General features: G+C 36.1%; 2 protein-coding genes across 2 annotated transcripts in view; one reads left to right on the top strand and one right to left on the bottom strand.

Annotated features, from left to right (window-relative positions):
* LOC6045671 overlaps positions 1-21,623 on the bottom strand; it is a gene marked incomplete at its 3' end in the record, with an annotated part of 158,411 nt that overhangs the window by 44,651 nt on the left and 92,137 nt on the right. The window contains exon 2 of the mRNA XM_038261177.1: positions 6,099-6,196. The remainder of the gene's footprint in view (positions 1-6,098; positions 6,197-21,623) is intronic.
* LOC6045668 lies at positions 7,674-8,893 on the top strand. The gene is made up of 2 exons (XM_001862952.2): positions 7,674-8,162; positions 8,237-8,893. The coding sequence occupies exons 1-2, from the start codon at positions 7,809-7,811 to the stop codon at positions 8,702-8,704; spliced, it is 822 nt and encodes a 273-aa protein (XP_001862987.2). The 5' UTR covers positions 7,674-7,808; the 3' UTR covers positions 8,705-8,893.

The following is a 21,623-nucleotide window of genomic DNA, read 5'->3' as shown; positions in this document are numbered from 1 at the left end:
AAATCCTCAAGTTATAAGATAAATAGGTTAAATTTAATAATTTATACTTCCCTCCCCTCCACTCCACTGCACAGTGGTCCAGATCGCAAAATTAGGTGGAAAATGGAGAGTGTCTTGCGAACCTTCGTGGTGAACGGACACTAGAGCTGCGGTATTTTTTACTACCTAAGCTCAGAGTTATTTCAAAACAAAATTCACAGTCTTTTTAAAGACTACCTGAGTTATTTTCCAAAATTCTAAACAGTCTTTTCAAGACTAACCCCGCCTGAAATTTTGTTGTATTTTACAAACGAAGCCATCTTTTAAGAGAACTTTGCTTGCAAAATGCGTCAAAACAAAGGTAAACGCAAATCTTCTGAAGATTTGGTCGTTACGTCGGTGAAGCGTTTGAACGCTAAACCGGCTAACGGAAACAGAAAAAGAAAACAGCCTCTTCTGAGGTCTGATTCTGATTCTGAATGTGAGGTCAATCCTCCAATTCCATTGACAAACAGTTTCGGTGTTTTATCCGAAACTGATGACAAGGAACCTTCTCCTCGTACTGAGCCTTCTGCCGTCGAGAAACGAGTAAAGGCTCCGCCAATTGTAGTGACTTCCGTCTCCGATTTGGCCAGCTTTCGAACGCAACTGAAGAATTGCAAGGAAACTTGCAATTTGAAAGTTTCGTTCCAGCTTGGTCGAAGAGGAGAATGTCGCTTGTTGACGGAATCTTTACAAGATCACCAAACTTTTGTTGGTTATTTGAAAAACCACAAACACAATTTCTACACGTATGAGACCAAGAATGCTCGGCCATTCAAGGCGGTCTTGAAAGGTCTCTCCAACGACTTGTCGGTGGATGAGATCAAAAACGAACTTAAGGTGTTGCTTGGCTTTGCCCCATCCCAAGTAATACCAATGAAGAAAAAATCAAACGGGAATATTTCTCGCTTTGGTTTGACTTCACAATTTTATCTGATTCATTTCAACAGAAATGAAATCAACAATTTGAAACTTTTGGACAAAGTTCAGTTTTTGTTCCATGTACGGGTAAAGTGGGAGCATTTTAAGAAACATGGCGGTAATGGCCAGAATCTGACCCAGTGCCGGCGTTGCCAGGCATTCGGTCACGGTACTGATCATTGCGCCATGGTTCCAAAATGCATGGTTTGCGGGGATTCTTCTCACGACAAGGACAATTGTCCCGTGAAAGAAGTCACCCAATTTAAATGTGCAAATTGTGGTGGAAATCACAAATCAAATTTCTGGGATTGCCCCATCAGAAAAAGGTTTTGGATTCTCGTGCTAAGCATCAGCCGAAATCCAAACCGAAATTTTCTCAAAGTCAGGTTGTACCTGCATCTTTAAATCAAACGTTCGTGCTGTCTCACTCGAACAATTCTAGAAATACCCCTACCGTGGAAAAGTTAGGTAACAACAATGGCATTTCTTATGCTAACGTCGTTTCGGGTTCATCCACGAATTTTAAATCCTCTACCAATCTTTCTGAAATTGGGCAGGTACCTCAAATCTCATTTGAAAATTTTTCTGCTGGCAACGCTTTGGGATCTTCTGATCTCGGCGATGTTACGTTTGAAAAATGACTTTTTGCAAAACTCACTGTTTGGTTTGATTCAAACAATGAGTAATGCTACATCCATGATGGAAGCTATCCAGATTGGATTAAAATTTGCGAATGATGTTGTTCTTACCCTGAAGTTTAATCATGGATCTAAGTAATTCCATCAATATTATGAATTTTAATGCTCGCTCTTTAAAAGCGAAAGAAAATGAATTTTTCAACTTTTACGAGTTCATAACGTGCATGTTGCTGTTATAACCGAAACATTTTTAAAAACTGGCACTTATTTGAAAAGTGATCCAGATTATAAAGTTATAACTAATAACCGAATGAATCGAAATGGCGGTGGAGTTGCAATAGTTATCCACCGTAGTATGACTTATAGCACGTTACGTGACTTTAAGTTAAAAGTTATTGAAAGTTTGGGCATTGAACTTGAAACTTCTTTGGGAAAATTATGATTGCAGCTGCATATTTGCCATTCCAATGCACTGGGGAAAATAAAAATTATTTCAAAGGGGATTTGAATAAACTTACTCGGCATAGATCTCGATTTTTGATCATCGGTGATTTTAATGCCAAACACCAATCTTGGAATAATTCAAAAGTAAATTCCAATGGTAAAATTCTGTTCAGAGATTGCACTTCTGGTCTTTATTCGGTTTTATACCCGAATGGGCCAACTTGCTTTTCTTCTGTTAGAAATCCATCAACAATTGATTTGGTTTTGACAAATCAAAGTCAGTATTGTGGTCCTTTAGTGACTCATGCTGATTTTGATTCTGATCATCTTCCAGTAACTTTTTCACTTTCTCATGAAGCAGTTACCAGACCCAATAGTTCTGTGTTTAATTACCACAAAGCTAATTGGGACAGGTATCAGCATCATATTGAGAATAATTTAAATCATGATTTTGTTTTAGAAACCAAAGCTGATATTGATTCAGCCTTGGAATCTTTAACTAATGCAATTTTGGATGCTAGGAATATTGCTATTCCTAAAGTCCAAGTCAAATTTGATTCTCCCATTATTGATGACGATCTTCAGCTTCTGATTCGTCTGAAAATGTTCGCCGAAGACAGTATCAACGTTCTCGTGATCCTGCACTGAAGCGAATTCAAAAGATTTGCAAAAGGTTATTGACCACAGATTCACTCTCCTGCGAAATGAAAAGTTCGCAAGAGATGTCGAACAAATTAAACCTTATTCCAAACCTTTTGGAAACTTTCAAAGGTTCTTAAGAAACCTCAAAACCCATCCCTTCTTTAAAAGATGGTGATAATATTCTATTAACTAATGGGGAAAAAGCTCAAAAACTTGCTCAGCAGTTTGAGAGTGCTCATAATTTCAACTTGAATGTTTTGAGTCCTATTGAAAATCAAATTTCAATAGAATTTCAGAATATTGTTGAACAAGAATTTTCATCAGATGAAGTTTTTAATACGGATCTGAATGAAATAAAATCTATTATCAAAAAATTTAAAAATATGAAAGCCCCTGGTGAGGATGGCATTTTTACATTTTAATTAAAAATTACCAGAAGCAACTTTAAGTTGCTTGGTCAAAATTTTCAACAAATGTTTTGATTTGGCATATTTTCCCAGTAGTTGGAAAAATGCCAAAGTAATTCCGATTTTGAAACCGGATAAAAATCCTGCTGAAGCCTCAAGCTATCGGCCCATTAGTTTGCTTTCATCTATTAGTAAATTATTCGAAAGAATAATTCTTAATAGAATGATGACGCACATTAATGAAAATTCAATTTTCGCTGATGAGCAGTTTGGATTTCGCCTTGGGCATTCAACTACTCATCAGTTGTTGAGAGTTTCAAATTTAATTCGAAGCAACAAATCTGAGGGCTATTCTACTGGCGCTGCTCTTCTAGACATAGAAAAAGCATTTGACAGTGTTTGGCATAAAGGTTTGATTGCGAAATTGAAAAGGTTTAATTTTCCGATTTATATCGTGAAAATTATTCAAAATTATTTGACGGATCGTACTCTGCAGGTATGTTATCAGAATAGCAAATCTGATCAACTACCTGTACGTGCTGGCGTCCCTCAAGGAAGCATTTTGGGTCCAATTTTATACAATATTTTTACTTCTGACTTGCCTGATTTGCCCCCAGGATGTCAGAAATCACTTTTTGCTGATGACACAAGCATCTCCGCCAAAGGCAGAAGCCTTCGTGTCATCACAAGAAGATTACAAAAAAGCTTGGATATTTTCAATTCTTATTTGAAAGAATGGAAAATTACTCCAAATGCTGCAAAACTCAACTTATTATTTTCCCTCACAAACCAAGGGCTGATTTTCTTAAACCAAAAAGTCATCACATTATAAAGATGAATGAGGTAAATTTAAAGTGGGAGGATCAAGTGAAATATCTTGGACTTGGTTTTGACAAAACCTTACTTACAAGGATCACATTGAAAGTATCCAGGTTAAATGTAACAAATATATTAAATGTTTGTATCCACTTATAAACAGGAATTCTAGACTTTGTCTCAAGAATAAACTGTTAATTTATAAACAAATTTTCAGACCTGCCATGCTTTATGCTGTGCCGATCTGGACAAGCTGTTGCTTAACCAGGAAGAAAAACTTCAGAGGATTCAGAACAAAATTCTGAAAATGATTCTGAAACTTCCTCCCTGGTTCAGCACCAGTGAACTTCATCAATTAGCCGAAGTTGACACTTTGGATGTTATGTCCAATAAGATAATTGATGCATTTCGACAAAAATCATTGCAGTCTTCAGCTGCATTGATCCGCTCTTTATATAGTTTATAAGTTAGTTTTAAGGTATCCCTTTTCCCTTTTGTACATGTAGGACCTCCTACATTTGAAATCACTGAATAGCGAAAGCTACAATATTTCATGAATAAATGAAAGTTGCTAGTATTTAAAATTGAGGTGAAAAGTCATCGTTTGTGATTGGACACTCAATAATATTTTAACTGAATGAATGTACATGGAAAAGAAATTTGAATAAATATAAATTAAAAAAAAAAAAAAAAAAAAAAAGGTGGAAAATGGATTTTTCGAAAAATGGTTAAGTTTTGGAGCTTTGGTGTGTTCAGAAGAGTTGTTGCAAATGGAAAGGGGCAACTTTTGGTTTGGTTGAAAATTAGGGTGGTTCACGATTAGGGTGATTTTGGAAATCTAACTTTACAGGAATATTTTTGGGAATTTTTTTGTCAACTAGAAAGTTGTTGGGCTTGCCATTTCAAGCAACTTTGTCGAAGACACCAAAATTTTATCTCGTAATCTACGCCTTCTATGACCAAATTTATAGAAAGCATCTGAGCAAACCTTCAAAAATCAGTTTTTTGAACGTGGCAATTCAGGGTTAAGTTTTAGAGAAAAGCGATGTTCTGAGCACTTTTAGAGCTCTAAAAAACGAACATTTTTATTTGTTGACATGCCAATTTGGACTTAAGGGTCAAAAGTTACAGCCATTTTAAGGTAAAAAAACGCAAATTTAAAACTTAAATATCTCGAAATGGCGCAAGCCAAATTTTAAGCACTAGGTTGCATTTGAAAAAGGAGATCTAGCACTACAAACGCTGAAAAAATCTCAGAGGTGTTTTTCTTTAAACTCGAGATATCTTCATTTGAAAAAGTCTAATTTTCAAGGAAAATCATATGGGACCACCCTAACGAAATTCGAAAAATGTCCAAATATATGTTTTTCCATGTAATTTTTGCCCGCTGAATCCGAATCTGCCCTCAGAATTGAGCAAAGTATCGAAAATCGAGTTTTGGTCATAATTTGGTCATAAATGATAATTTTACCCAAAAATGACCAAAACTCGATTTTTCTCTGAGGAGCAATCAGTCGGAACAGAGCATATTTGGATTTCGATGTTGAAAATGGGCAATGAAATATCTCGGTTTAAAAAACACCTGGGATCAGCGTTCTTAGATCTCAAATGCAACAGAACAACTGCTTGGCTCAATTAAGTTTAAATGCGTCTTTAAAATCAGCTGTAACTTACCCTTAGTAACCGTAATCAACAAATAAAAATGTTCGTCCAGAAACAAAACAACCTGATACCACGTTCAAACTGGAACAGACTGCTCGTCTTTCATTGATAAGATTACAGACGGTGTCTTCGACTGAAGTTGCTTGAAATGGCAAGCCAACAGAAAATCTATATTCCGTAAAAGGTAGTTCCAAATCTGTCGTAACCACCCTACAACCAAACCAAAAGTTGCCTTTCCATTTGCAACAACTGAAGACAAGCTCAAAAACAACATTTTCGAAAAATCCATTTCTTAATTTTGCGATCTGGACCACTGTGCACTGTCTTCCGACATAGTGCAATTGGCAGCTCTTATTTGCGCTGCTGTAGGGTTCAATCAAACTTTGCTTTAGTGAACAGCAGCATCCCCCCCCCCATGCCCCCTTAATTCATCCAAGCTGGAGCAGTTTTTAATTGAAAACTATTGTTGGCTAAATGAAACAAACTGCTGCCATACACATGAGTGTGTGTGTGGGTGTTTGTTGTTTGTGAACTCTTGATTGCTTACCTGGCTTTTAACGTTTGGAAGAGTTTAAAATTTTCAATAAAAGTTGAGTGCCGTTAAACGGGGGCTGCCATCAGGATCGGCTAACGATGTGGTATTGTCTGAAGGTGAAAAGAAGAAAAAAAAACATCTATTTTAATATTTGAAAAGGCTGCACACAATTCAATTGAGCAGTTTTTGATTGTGAGCTTTTACTTTTCTCCGTTTAGCATCGTTTGTCATCAACGCAGCACATGAGTTTGCATTAAACAGGCGGATTTTTTATTCACTTGAGGTGACACATTGCTTTGACAATACCCTCTCCAAGTGTTTGTATACGGTTGATGTTCATACAGCACCAAAATCAGTGATGCAGTTATGGTAATGTGTCATTACAGTGCGCGAACATAAGCGAACGCACTCATTTGGGAAGTGCATGTATTAAATTATGCGGGTAGAACTGATTTTAAGGGGGACTGAAGTCACATAGATGACGGATAATTTAATCTCAAAAATTTGATGATTTATAAGAAAATTTCTTTGCCATCTGAAGAACAATTGCTGATTTTTGTTTCATTTTAGGAAATTCTCGAATATTAACAAAAACATCCTTTTAACAAAAACAAGTTCAGTTCAGTTCAGTTCAGTTCAGTTCAGTTCAGTTCAGCTCAGTTCAGTTCAGTTCAGTTCAGTTCAGTTCAGTTCAGTTCAGTTCAGTTCAGTTCAGTTCAGTTCAGTTCATTCAGGTATTTAACTTTTATTTTAGCATTAAGAAATTTGGTTTTCCACAATTTAACAAATAAAAACCCTGACAAAATTCTACAGAAACCCAAAATTCTAGCAAACTTGTAGCGTCACTTGGCAAACCACTAACAACTTCCTGCTCGCCCAGAAAATCTGCATGCCGACAAGAGCTCGAAAGCCACCACCACACCGTGAGCTCTGGGCTCATGTAATATCATATAAGCCACTTATCTGGGTACAAACCACAGTACACTTGTTAGAGTACGGTTTTGCACCCAACCATGCTTCTGCTTCTGCTGTTGCACTTGTCGTCGTCGTCGTCGTTGCTTTTCGGATGACACGCATGAGGGCGGATGGAACCCAGTCAGTGGATTGCATTAGAGAGAGACAGACAGTTTGCCCCTTCCCTTCGAGAAAGGGCACAATTAAACCACAAGTTAGGGGAGGAATGACATCAAATTGAAAAAAAGAATAGCTAATTTCAATTCCAGAATTTTTCTATTAAAACGTAAAAGCGTAAAGTAAAGTGTCAAACTTCAAAACATTAATGAAAAATATCACTTTTTGATATAAGTGCTGAAATGTTGAACCTTTTTAGCACTCCTTTGCTTAAAAGAAATGCTCAGTACTGTTATTTTTGGCGATGAAAAGTAGGCAATTTCCTCATTCGTGAATTCAGGAATAGTAAGAAGTTTCACAATGACATTGCAAAAAAATAAAATTTTGCCAAAAAAAGCCCACTCTCCCCTAAGCTCAGCGGGCCCCCAACCGAGAGCCTCCTGTCCTGACAATCTCGGTTCCGGTCGTCTCGGATTTTTTCCCCCATCAGTCTGGCTCCTCTTCGTTGCCGATCTTCTTTTGTCACCACCGTCGTCGTCACCGTTGAGTTCCTGCTACCCTGAAGCGAAGAGTTGCGGTTTTGATAGCACAGTTTCCCCGCGTCGTCCTCAGTCAGTGTTGAAGAAGTGGCTCAAGTTACACGCGCGCGCTATGGTGGTGACGATTCGTCGGAACGTGCGGTTTTTTCCACTCTTGGTGATGGTGCTGGTGGCCGGAGTTGGTCGCCGGAGTGGGCCGGATCCGGTGTCGGCGGATCTACTGCAGAACCTCCACAGTGGCGTCCGGATGGCTGGGAAACTGTTTGGAATCGACACAATCTCGGACGTGGCCGACTTGGTGGCGAAGGGGTTTTCCCGGCAAGGGTACTTCATGAAGCCGGAAGCCAACAACTCGATGCAGCAACAGGCAGCCTCGATGCTGGTCATGGTGTGGAAGCTGCTCGGGCTGGACGGAAGCAAGCTGGGAGCACTGGTCATGAATGCGTTGATTTTTGTGGCGCACGTGGTAAGTGTTTGGGATGGAGTTCAAATACACTTTTGGCTGGTAATATTCCTAAACCTACTCCATAAAACTTTCAGATCGCCACCAATCTGGGAACCCTGGACAAACCATCGCCAGAGCTACCAAACCGAGATCCCTCAAAACCCCTGGAAGAAGCACCCGCTGGTAGCAGCATTCTCCAGTCCGAATCCCCACTTCTCTGGCTGCTGAACAACCCACCCAAACAATTCCGCACCTTGATGGAATCGGTCCGGGACGGCAACCTGACCGACTACCTCGAGGCGGACCTCGGCAATCTGGACGAAACCGTCCCAGAGGACACCGACTGTATCCGGCTGCTGGTGTGCAAAATTAAACCCTTCATTTGGAAGATGCAATCCGTAGTTCGGGACCGGTTGCTGAACAAGGACGGAGTGTACGAACCGCCGGAGTTGGAGAACCTCACTGGCATCGTGTTCAAAGTTGTGCCCTCGCTGGAGGAATTTCGAACCAACGGGGAACGCTGTGAGTCACAGTTTCGGCACTGTGACCGCCGGTTGCGATGAGCAAAAAGTAGGCGGAAGCATTGTGTATTGTGTGAGGTAACCTCTGTTGGTAAATTTTGGTTTTTATCGCGAGTTAAATTAGGGAAAACAAGGTTGTGAGCGCAGTGAACTTTTGACGAACTTATTATTGTTGGACTTCAATGGCTTTGTATTTAACTTTATGTTATCTAAGTAATAAATTGACTGAAACAGAGAAACGGTATATTTCTCAGCTACGTGGATCTATAAAGATCACAAGTTTTAGCAAAAAAAGCTGTTTAAAATGGCATCAAACAATCAATTAGCCCTAGATATACATTAAGTATCCACAATATGAAACTTCTATTCAAAACCTTGCTACACAAGCTGAAATGTGTTCCCTGGGCTATTTTAACTCTCTGAACCAATTGAAAGCTAAATTGGTCAACATTCACACATTGATACTCGAGGGTTTAGTTTGTATGGGAAAAATCGGAAAAATCAGCTTGTGGCGCTAGTTATATTGGAATTATCTAAAAAATGATATTATCACAGTAATATTTATAAAAGACAACATGGTCGAACAAACTAAGCTGTATATTTGATTCAATGATTAATGTTCTGAATTAAATGCTTGGTGCCTTCGTTATGCCCAAAGAAGCCATTTTGCATCATTAGTTTGTCCATATAATTTTCCATACAAGTTTAGCAGCTGTGCATACAAAAATGATGTATGAAAATTCAAAAATCTGTTTCTTTTGAAGGAATTTTTAGATCGATTTGATGTCATCAGCAAAATTGTAGGTTATTTTTTTTTGAATTAATGCCCATGTTTGTCCCATAAAAAAATGAAAGGCTGAGAAAATTCTCTATACCCTGCTTTTTCAACTTTGTTGATACGACAATTAGTTGCTGAGATATGGATCATGCAAAGATTTAAAAATAGAAAAATATATGTTTTTTAAGTCTCACACAAACAACCCACCATTTTCTAATCTCGATATCTCAGCAACTAATGTGCTGATATTCAATGTTAAAACATGAAACATTCGTGAAATTTTTCGATCATTCCGAAAAAAAATACTTGTAAAAAATTAAAATAGCATCATTTCTCGGTGACCAAAACAATATGGAAAAAAAATAAAAAAAACAAGACTGACATTTCAAAAGGGCGTAATAATGAATGTTTGTCTCTTTTGAAATGCTACCCGAGCAGACGGAAATAACTTCGGAATAACATTTTTTGATATTTGAAAATACTAGGCCAATAACATTTTATGTTATTAAAAACAAAATTTGTTATTCGTCGTTATTATTTTTTTGTTATTGGAATGTTATTGTAATAACAGACTAATAACATTTTTAGTTATTCTTCGAACAAATCTTTGTTATTATTTTTTGTTATTTTAACAACTAATCCGATCATCCCAATAACAATTGGAGGTATTCTTCCATAACAAAACATGTTATTCCAAAGTTGTTTTGGCTTTCAACCAATATCAGACCAATAACAAATTTGGTTATGATAACATAAACTGTTATTAAACTCTTATGCAAAAATTGACTTTGCAAGAATATTCCATAACATTTTTTGTTATTTTAACAGCATTTGTTATTGAAATTGCATGAATCTTGTTATTACCGTCTGCCCGGGTAGTTGTGATTCAAAAAAAATCAGTGTTCCCACGAGCCTAAGCCGGCTAGGCTAGGTTCATTTTTCTGGTTCAGGTTCACACCACACGTCGACAAGCATCGTCGGCTCAGGCTCACCGAGTGCCGTGAGACATGGTTCATTTGGTTCAAACCAGGGGAGGCTAGGCAAAATGAACCATTGGTTTGAACCAGGCTTGAACCTGGCTTGAACCTGATCAAAGGCTGTTAGGCTAAACGGCAAGCTTTGTTACACCGTGACACTGTTTAACCCTAAATCTACACCGTAACATTGTTACACCGTAATATGGTTACACCGTAACATTGTTACACCGTAACATTCGTTACATCGTAGTATGATTACACCGTAACATTGTTACACCGGAACATTGTTACACCGTAACAGTGTTACACCGTAACAGTCGTACACCGTAATGTGTAATGAACGGCACGGTGTAATGAATGTCACGGTGTAATGAATGCTACGATGCAACGAATGTTGCGGTGCAACAATGTTACGGTGTAACCAAACCTCGGTGTAACGAATGTTGTGGTGTAACAATGTTACGGTGTAATCATACTACGGTGTAACGAATGTTACGGTGTAATGAATTTTGCGGTGTAACGATGTTACGGTGTAACCATACTGCGGTGTAACAATGTTACGGTGTAATGAATGTTGCGGTGTAACAATGTTACGGAGTAACGAAGTTACGGTGTAATCATACTACGATGTAACGAATATTACGGTGTGACGAATGTTGCGGTGTAACAATGTTACGGTGTAACGAATGTAACAGTGTAACGAATGTTGTGGTGTAGCAATTTTACGGTGTAATGAATATTACATTGTAACATTGTTACACAATAATATTTGTTACACAGTAGCATTATTGATATTGTTTTCATTAGCCTGGTTAGCCTGTCTTAAGCCATGGTTCATGGTTCACTGAACCAGGATTGAACCACAAAGAGAGGTTTAAGCCGAACCAAGTTTATAGGTGAACCTAGCCTAACTGGTTCATTTGGGAACTCTGATTTACATTGTTATAATATGAAACATTCGTAAAATTTCAATCTATTTTAATTTGAAAAAAAAAATTAAAATAGATTGAAATTTCCCGAATGTTTCATATTATAACATTGTAAATCGAACAATTAGTTGCAGAGATATCGACGTTAGAAAATGGTGGGTTCTTTGGGTGAGAATTGGAAAACATCAATTTTCCTGTTTTTAAACACTTGCATGGCAATATCTCAGCAACTAAGGGTCGTATCAACAAAGTTCAAAAAGCAAAATAAAGAGAATTTCCTCAACTTTTCAAAAATATTTTTTCAAAAGTGGGTAAACATGTGCACTAACTTAAAAAAATTAAAAACTTGAACTAATTTCAAATAGTTACCTAAAACTGGCTATAACTTGAAAACAAGGCACTTTATCAAAATTTAATTAAATTTACTAATTTCACTAAAGTACTTTTTGATTGCAAATTTGATTTTACATCGAAAAATTAAGTTGAAAAATGTAGGCAACCAATATTTCGATTTTTTGAAAAAAATCAGTGTTGATTAAAAAAATCATAGATTCAAAGATTTTTTGCACAACCTTGAAATTTCTGAAAATTTGGCATTTGATTTTCTCTAAAACACATAAAAAAATAAAAACAAATTAAAAATTGGGTTTTTCTTTTGCAAATCAAGTTTTAATGACAAAAAGTTAAATAAAAAATCACCACATTTTTTACCATGTATCATTTTGCCTTTTTTTTTGTTCGATGCCACTATCCACTGCGACCAGGAATTAGATCTATTGCGGACTTGCAATTCTATTTATAGAATCACAAAGGCTTCTTCTGTTATTAGGCAGATGGGACACGCACACACGCTATTGTTGAGCGAGTGTGTCGAGCGATCCACTGCCGTAACTTCGCCGCCGAAGAGGTTTGAATGTTTTTCAATCCTCTTTGGCTCTGCCTTTCCACTCTGTACTGTCCAAATGTATCGCTAGAACCGAAGTGCACATTTTACGTTTACTTATACCCAGCTAGCCCTTAAATTCTGGTTTCTGAAAAACTCGTCCCTTCAAAGCACTTTTTGCGATCGGGCCGTGGAGCTCTGCAGGGCAATTATACAGAGAACCGTTGGTCCTTATACATGTGAAGAGTACAGGGGAAAGGATGTGCCGAGCCATGTGGGTTTGAAACCACGACCTTCCGCTCATAAAGCGAAACCTGTAACCATTAGACCACAGGAGCTCGGCCTTCCTCACTGAGGTAAGGCTATAATCCTGCTCTAAAAATGAACTTTTTATTAAAAGCTCAAAGACCCACCTTCATGTATACATATCGACTCAGAATCGAAAACTGAACAAATGTCTGTGTGTGTGTATGTGTGTGTGTATGTGTGTGTGTATGTATGTATGTGACCAAAATTCTCACTGAGTTTTCTCAGCACTGGCTGAACCGATTTTGATCAAACCGGTTGCATTCGACTTGGTTCATGGTCCCATACATCGCTATTGAATTGTTTGAAGTTTAGATAACTAGTTCAAAAGTTATGTATAAAAATGTGTTTTCACTTATATCCGGAACTCATTTATATGCATGTAAGCGATGTCCGGATCCATCATCCGACACATCGTTGGTTAGGTTATCGAGAGACCTTTCCAACGAGTCCACAACATTGAAGATCTGGCAACCCTGTCTCGAGTTATGACCACTTAAGTGATATTTATGTACTTTTATGAAGCCGGATCTCACTTAAATGTATGAAAACGATGTCCGGATCCATCATCCAACCCATCGTTGGTTAGGTAATCGAGAGACCTTTCCAACGAGTTCACAACATTGAAGATCTGGCAACCCTGTCTCGAGTTATGACCACTTAAGTGATATTTATGTACTTTTTTGAAGCCGAATCTCACTTAAATGTATGAAAACGATGTCCGGATCCATCATCCAACCCATCGTTGATTAAGTTATCGAGAGACCTTTCCAACGAGTCCACAACATTGAAGATCTGGCAACCCTGTCTCGAGTTATGACCACTTAAGTGATATTTATGTACTTTTTTGAAGCCGGATCTCACTTAAATGTATGTAAACTATGTCCGGATCCATCATCCAACCCATCGTTGGTTAGGTAATCGAGAGACCTTTCCAACGAGTCCACAACATTGAAGATCTGGCAACCCTGTCTCGAGTTATGACCACTTAAGTGATATTTATGTACTTTTTTGAAGCCGGATCTCACTTAAATGTATGAAAACGATGTCCGGATCCATCATCCAACCCATCGTTGGTTAGGTAATCGAGAGACCTTTCCAACGAGTCCACAATATTGAAGATCTGGCAACCCTGTCTCGAGTTATGACCACTTAAGTGATATTTATGTACTTTTATGAAGCCGGATCTCACTTAAATGTATGAAAACGATGTCCGGATCCATCATCCAACCCATCGTTGGTTAGGTTATCGAGAGACCTTTCCAACGAGTCCACAACATTGAAGATCTGGCAACCCTGTCTCGAGTTATGACCACTTAAGTGATATTTATGTACTTTTATGAAGCCGAATCTCACTTAAATGTATGAAAACGATGTCCGGATCCATCATCCAACCCATCGTTGATTAAGTTATCGAGAGACCTTTCCAACGAGTCCACAACATTGAAGATCTGGCAACCCTGTCTCGAGTTATGACCACATAAGTGATATTTATGTACTTTTTTGAAGCCGGTACTCACTTATATGTATGTAAACGTTGTCCGGATCCATCATTCGACCCATCGTTGATTAGGTAATCGAGAGACCTTTCAAACGAGTCCACAACATTGAAGATCTGTCTCGAGTTATGACCACTTAAGTTATATCTGTGTACCGTAAACCGGGGTGACTTTGATAGGATTTTAATTTGTTTTTAGAATATTTTCAAACAGGTAAGGTTTTTCTCAACATTATTATTTTTAAAACATGTACTGGGGTAGGCCACACAAAGTCTATGCACTATTTCGGAAAAAAAGTTTTTTCAATAATGTTTAGAAAAATAGTTATGTTAAAAATTCTTAGTTTTAATTCCGCGGTGACTTTGATAGTCATAGTTTTTCTTGTTAAAATCATATTTAAGATGTTCAAACTTTATTTGTACGCTAAATGTACCATCACTTAAGTAGCTGATATAGTTTTTAAGAAAAAAATCAATGTTTATATTTAGTTAACTAAGTGTATTAGCTTTTAAGAAAAATACTTTTAAATTTTAGGTAAAATTGTTAAAAGTCGGAATTTTGCCTGAAATTTTGTTAAAACTAGTTTTGTTTATAAAATTATTGATTTATATTGCATTTTATACTGAATTCGAAGCACAAATCACAAGTTTTCACATTTTACATGAAATTTGTTCAACTGAAATTGCCTATAAATTTGGAGATTTTTTTTAATTGTGTTTCAAAAACATATATTATTTATTATTTACAAACTTTTTTAACCATCTCCTAGTAGAAAATTGTCCAAAGAATCCGAAAATGCATTCCGTTTTCCGATTAAAAATCATGTTCATTGAGAAAGTCATGACACTTTGAGAAGTTTAAAATAATGACTTTCATCAACATTTTCTTAACTATAGTTAACTAACTTTTTAAACTTCTTGAGGTACTTTGAACACTTCTCTACCACGGTCAGTATGTTTCTAATCCATTCCTTTCGTATTTTAATTGTACTCTTCATTTTGCGGAAAAATCGCAAACCTATCAAAGTCACCCCGGCTATCAAAGTCACCCCGTTTTACGGTACTTATTTTTCTGGATCTAAAAAAAATAGCTAGCAAACCACTTAAATTCAAAATGAGGAAGGCATCAACCACATAGGTGGATTAAGTTAGTTTTTTTTTTCAGTGTTGTCCGTATCCATACCTACAACTTTTCCGATCAAAAAATCCTTCAAAAGATACAGATTTTTGAATTTTCACTTTAGTTTTTGCATGAAAAGCCAAATTTGCCAAATTTGTATGGAAAATTGTATGGACATAGGATGTATCGAAAATTATATGGAAGGCATCGAAAAAGTTTTAGCCGGATTAGATAATATAAAAATTAAAATTTAAAAAAGACCAATTTAGTAAAGAATTGTACACCTATGGTTTTCATTTGCCTGGCTTAAGCCATGGTTCACTGAACCAGGCTTGAATCACAATTTGAGAGGTGAACTTAGCCTAACCGGTTCATTTGGGAAGACTGGTGGTTTCTCCTGAAAAAGAAATTGGTGCCATTTTTTTGTTTGTTTATTGTTCTTATATTAAAATATTTTTAAGTTCAAATTTTCACTCTCACAGAATATTTTCTAACTTTTTGGAAACAAATGTTTTGATATGAGTTTTTTAATGATACAGCTAAAAGCCGCGAGAAAGATCAAAAAAATACAATTTAGTTAAAAAAAGACCGTTCAGATGTTTTCAAGCAACCCAAATCCTTCGATAAATCGAAAATCTTGACCAAAGCTAAACTTTGAACACAGTTTCACAAAATTCGAGAAAAGGGTTCGAAAGCTGCCAAAAAACTTTTAAGTTTTTTAAAAACATGCTTTGCTGAATTAAAAAAAAACTGATTTTTATTGGTTTGTTCGTTTTGCCCAACAAAGTTACTCATATTAACGGGTTTCGCTTGACCCGCGTTCTTCGTCAAGCCTTTTCATCTTCTTTCGGTGAAAGCACTGAAAAAAAAACTTCAACTGCAGCACCTTCTGACCCACTAAGCGTTGCGAATGCAGGGCAGCGATCCGCGAGTTGAAGGATAATAGCCCGTAAGCGCGATGTAAAGTAAGGTCAGGGATCAAACCGAAGAGAGAGCAGCTGCAGCTCAAAGGCGAAATGCGCATCGCATCTCTTCCTTTGAACTGGCCCCCGCCCACGCGTCCGGAATATGCAGCATAAGGACTTGTTTGGTAACTTTTAATTGCGAAATCCTCACCCTCGACAGAGTCGTCTGTGATGTTTGGTGTTCATATGAGTTTGCATCGCTGGAGGTATGTGTGGCCATGATTTCGTGTACTGCAATTACAACACTGCAAGAAGGGGCACATTAGGCGGAGGGCACAATGTTCTGGACGTAATACAATTTTTCATATTTTAAAACAAGATAAAAAAATAATCTCAATACAAGGTAAGTCAAAAAAAACTAAAAAATGATAATATTGTCGTGATCGGGGACTTTCTTTTATAATAAAAACACAGATATTTTGCAATCAACAAACAACACGTCTTATTCCACAGAAATTAACCACAAAACTGATTTGACAATCTTCATTCTCTCTTTCGCTGGCCGCGCGCATCTCGTTGTTTTCTCGCTCGTTGTTCTCTCTCGCAGCTCGCTAGCGCGCTCTCGCACTCAATCCACGATTAGCTAACAAGGCAATATTCATGAAGGTGCGCACTTTTTGTTGCGCTCTTAACTCTTATTTATGAATTATATCAATCTTATAATAAATACTCATTTAATAATTTATTACATATTCAATCCTGCAACCCATAATCCCTACATTCTCCTCTTTTCTACTCTCAAGATGACGAATATCAATCATAATTCCTAACAGAAAAATTGCATGAATGCTAAATCAATTAATGTTTTTTATTTCCTAAAAGATTTTCGTCGGGTTCCTCGACTATGTTTTCATGCTGATCTAAATAGGAAAGCGCAGTCTTCGAAATGTTTCATCTATGTTGTCCAAGAGGCTGACATCCGATCGCAGAAGTTGTAGAAAATGGAATGCGCTGATGAGGTTGAAAATTTAAAACACCTGAAAATGTAAGAAAAAGAAAAAACGAGGAGAAAAACAAAAACCACAAATATTTCTCAAATAAATGCAGGTTTATCAATTTTTTATGCAATACGAGATTAGTGATTGTTTACCTGATTTTCTTTAAATTTTATGTAATTTTAAATTAAAAAAGCAAATTTTACAAACATTGCTGAAACAATACAACACGATTTAAAAAAATAATAATTCAAATTCAAAAGCAATTTTTATTTTTTTTAAACATTTCGAATTAAATGAAATCACATTATTTTTATTTATCATCATTTTGTGAATATGAAATATAAAACAATGTGTTCTAAATTCAAAAATCTAACGTGTTGCTGACTTAAATAACAAATGAAGCATAATCCTGGCGTTTTTAAAGTTTTAAATTTATGTGTACCATAAAAAACAAAGGATAAAAAAACGGAATCGACGTAACACCTTATAATGTGGCCCTCTTAAACCTTGCGGTTTCGTCAACGGATCCACAGGTGTGTATCGTTCTTTTTGCGACAAGACTCCGCCTCCCGGGTCTCCTAAGTGTGAAGGTATGGCACGGGGAGAGGGCACCGGAATACCTATATTTTACACTTAGAATTTTTTGCGTCCGCCTCGGGATTCGAACCAGCGACCTCTGGATTGTGAGTCCAGTGCGCGGTCCGATTGATCCACACAGGCAGACAAAAAAAAACAAAGGATAAGCATTTCTAAAAATATATACAATGTGGTAATTTATTTTACTTATTTTTAAAAAAATCTGAAACAAAAACTATGACAGGCACAGATATTGTTTTTACTCAAATTTACACTTTGAATTTATGTGCGCCCGCCACGGAGTTCAAACCGATCTATGGATTATGAGCCCAAGCCCAGTGCCACGTCCGATTGATCCACTAGACGGGACTTGAAGGTAAACATAAACTGATTTTAGGTAATATTAAATGCAAACGTGACGAAAAGTATATGTTTGTGATTAATACCCAAAAACACCCAAGATGGATCTTCAAGCCTTCCTCATTTTCAATATTTTTCTTGATATTTTTATCTGTACTTTTCTGTAACTTATTCCCAACCAAGCTGTACAGCTAAAACAAACATTTTTTTTTAAATAAAGACTAGCATGGAGATCGGAAGGAAAGGGTCAAGAAACAGCTTCACGAACAGTAGAACAAAGGAGAGGGAGCGTTTTCTTAGGGTTTTTCTTCACCCTATCTGGCTTGCTTGCGCTTCTACTGCTGCCCATTTGAATTTTTTCTTGACCGGTTCCTTCCGATGTGCATACACCGCTTAACATTGTATCAAAATTACCGCATTTTAACTAATTTTGAACTTGTTAATAAATCATGGCGAAAATTACTAAAATGCAAAATCAGTAATATTTTCGAAGAATTTGTTTTCATCAGTACCGGTACACTTTTATAAAATAAAAAAAACAGTCCATATTTAAGTTTAAGATGATTTCTTGAAAAGCAATATCCATAAATGAAGCAAATTGCAAAAAATAATATAAATAATTCATTTAATGCTCAAAATGTGCTTTGCTGCACAAAATACATTTTTTTATAAAAAAATAAAATCAAATGTTGTTTATTCTTGCCACAAAAGCTTTCTTAAAAAAAATACATATTTAACGATTTTGTTCTGTAAATGCATGGTAGTATCAACATTTTTCAACTTTTATATTAAAAATTTTGTACTTTCTATTAATATTCACTTACGCGATCTTTTAACCAGACAAAGAATAGTTTTTACCGAACAGTTTTTTTTTTCTCTGTTGTGCCTACTTAATAATATTTTTGTTTATCTTGAAACAAAACATAGTTCAGAAAATATTATTCTAATGAATAAAACAAAATCATGTGGTAAATTGTTGCAATAAAAATAAAATATATAAACTGAAATAAATGCCGTTCCGCTATATTCGATTTCTATTATATGTCAAATTAATTTTCTCTTCAAATTGTATTTATTGTAGCTAAAGGTATGGATTCAAGCACTGTTGATATTACCGTAGATTAGATTATTCAATGTTACATTTAATCATGATCAAAACAATGTTTAAGGTCATTTTATTTATATATACCTTCAAAATGTACTGTGCTTATCAGATAACAACAAAAAACATATTTTATTCAATTATTCTTGTAATGCATAGATATATAAATTGCAATCTGACTACTATCTCAAAGGGTTCCAGCTCAGGCGAAACATTTTTCAAACTTCCACCGCAGAGGTCTGTCAGGCTCCAACACGGAGTAGACAATATCCTAACCATAAATTCCTTCAAAACGTATCTTGCTTATCTAAAAACAGCTGAAAGATTTTTTAATGTTTTATTTTAAATATTTTGTTTTATTTTTCTCGTAATGTAAAATGAGTTCCAAGCAACTTTGATATATTACTTGAGTAGATTGTTCACAGAAACTTATTTTTTTTAATCACGATCTTTACGATCCCTGTCAATAATTTGTTTTCTTATTTAAAATTTTAACTTTTTCTTTGCTGATAAACTCCTGTTATGTAATTTGAAAAAGTTTGGTTTCATAATTAAGTACAATCGATTAAAGAACCCCAAAGTTTCTTTAATTTATTTCAAAATAATGTTTCTCTTAATTGATTTTGATGTACTTACCATACTAAAATTTTGAAAGTTTTTTTTTTAACTCAATAAAATGATACAGTGTTAAAATATCATTTTTATCGAAATTAATGAATGATTTTAATCCATTTTGATACAAATAACAAATATTACATTGAAAAATAAATTTAAATATTTCCTAGTTTTTTTAAAATAATGTTTTTGTTGCTCAAATTGTCACTCATACTTCTCAATTCAAAATTAATATTCAAATATTTGTATTATTTTCTCTTGTGACGCAACGCTCTCACACTTTAAATTATATTTCAAGCATTTCTGATGATTAATCATTCCTTTATTTATTATTTAAAAATGCATCAAATTAATTATTAAGTGTATTTTTACATTTTTACTAATAATGTAATGTTCATGTTAACAATTACTTAAATTTTTAGTTCCCTGTGAAATAATGTTGGGTTTCAAGCAACTTTTGTATCACAGCTGAGTAAATCGATTAAAGTAACAATTAACCATAATAACTATCAATATGGAATACTTAATCATTAGCGTCTTTCAATTTAGAGCAGCGATTCTCAACCTTCTTCTAGGCTGGTACCCCCTACCGTGTAAATCAAGTAGGCCCGGTACCCCCGTTGAGAATCGCTGATTTAGAGGTTATCTTTCAAGAGGAAAACTCCAGTTTTAGTAATAGTGACAACCGTTTTAGTCCTATTCGATTAATTTAAAATCATTTTTTAGGTAGTTCACAGACATAACGCCAAAATACATATTGCTTTATCTGTGGATACCAAAAGTGCTCACTTTCACATTTAAATTTATTTATCAATCTTCTTAGGTCAATTTCTTTTGTGATGTTAAAGACGGTCCTTAATTGAATGAAAAAATTTGCTGAACAATATATTTGTAAAATCCATAAGGCTCCTTCTGCGAAGTTATTTAAAAAACGTTACATAATCCACCTTTAGGAGGTTGGTGCCTTCCTCTCATTTATAGAGTGATTCCAACCCGCCTAAAGGGTCCACATGGTTTATTGATCTCCCCTAACGTGATCGCAGCACCAGAGCTCCTAATAAATTAACAGACTACCTACAGACTTTTTGTCAAGATTATACAGACACGGCCTTTGAGGAAAAAGGCATCCCTCTACACGGCTTTTTCGTGGCGATCAGACCCGACCAGTTGAGGTTATGTTAATTCAGACCATTTTTAAACTGCTTGTAATTTAAGATAGGTAAGTCAGATCTTGAAAATTCTTACTTTACCTAAAAGGTCTTCTCATATGCTTTCTAAAAATATATAACATGTGAGAGTTTCATGAAAAAACCACCCTTTTACCATAATTTTAATTTAATATGAAACGGTTTTTAACATGACTTTTTAAATGCATGATAAAACTGCATGAATTTAAATAGCAACTTAGGGGACGTTAAGACGGATCGATTAAAACCGTTCCGGCCAAAATCAGTTGAACCTGTGACGAGATATTCCAGTGACATTGATTTGGTACACATGTCTACATACAGCCAAACACACAGACATTTGCTCAGTTGGTGATTCTGAGTCGATATGTACAAATGAAGGTAGGTCTAGGAGGTCTAATTAAAAGTTCATTTTCCGAGTGATTTTATAGCCTTTCCTCAGTAAGGTGAGGAAGGCAAAAATCATCACAAAAGTCTGTCAGGTTCCTTTATCGAGGAGATTGTTATCTGAATGCTTCCGCAAAGAACTCCAGCACAGATTGTTCATTTTTATCTGACTACCATCGCAGAGGTCTGTCAGGCTCCAACACAGAGGAGACTTTTTCTGACTACCATCGCAGAGGTCTGTCAGGCTCCAACACAGAGGAGACTTTTTCTGACTACCATCGCAGAGGTCTGTCAGGCTCCAACACAGAGGAGACTTTTTCTGACTACCATCGCAGAGGTC

The sequence above is a fragment of the Culex quinquefasciatus genome, chromosome 3 (assembly GCF_015732765.1).
Source record: "Culex quinquefasciatus strain JHB chromosome 3, VPISU_Cqui_1.0_pri_paternal, whole genome shotgun sequence".
In the NCBI taxonomy this organism is placed as follows: Eukaryota; Metazoa; Arthropoda; class Insecta; order Diptera; family Culicidae; genus Culex; species Culex quinquefasciatus.
The sequence above is the reverse complement of the archived record's forward strand: the minus strand, read 5'-3'. Positions and strand labels throughout refer to the sequence as shown.

What these genes read in the sequence shown, in the direction of transcription:
- LOC6045668 (XM_001862952.2), top strand. Translation starts at nt 7,809, where the DNA reads ATGGTGGTGACGATTCGTCGGAACGTGCGGTTTTTTCCACTCTTGGTG. An exon ending in TGATTTTTGTGGCGCACGTG is followed by an intron (nt 8,163 to 8,236) that starts GTAAGTGTTTGG and finishes TAAAACTTTCAG; the next exon opens with ATCGCCACCAATCTGGGAAC.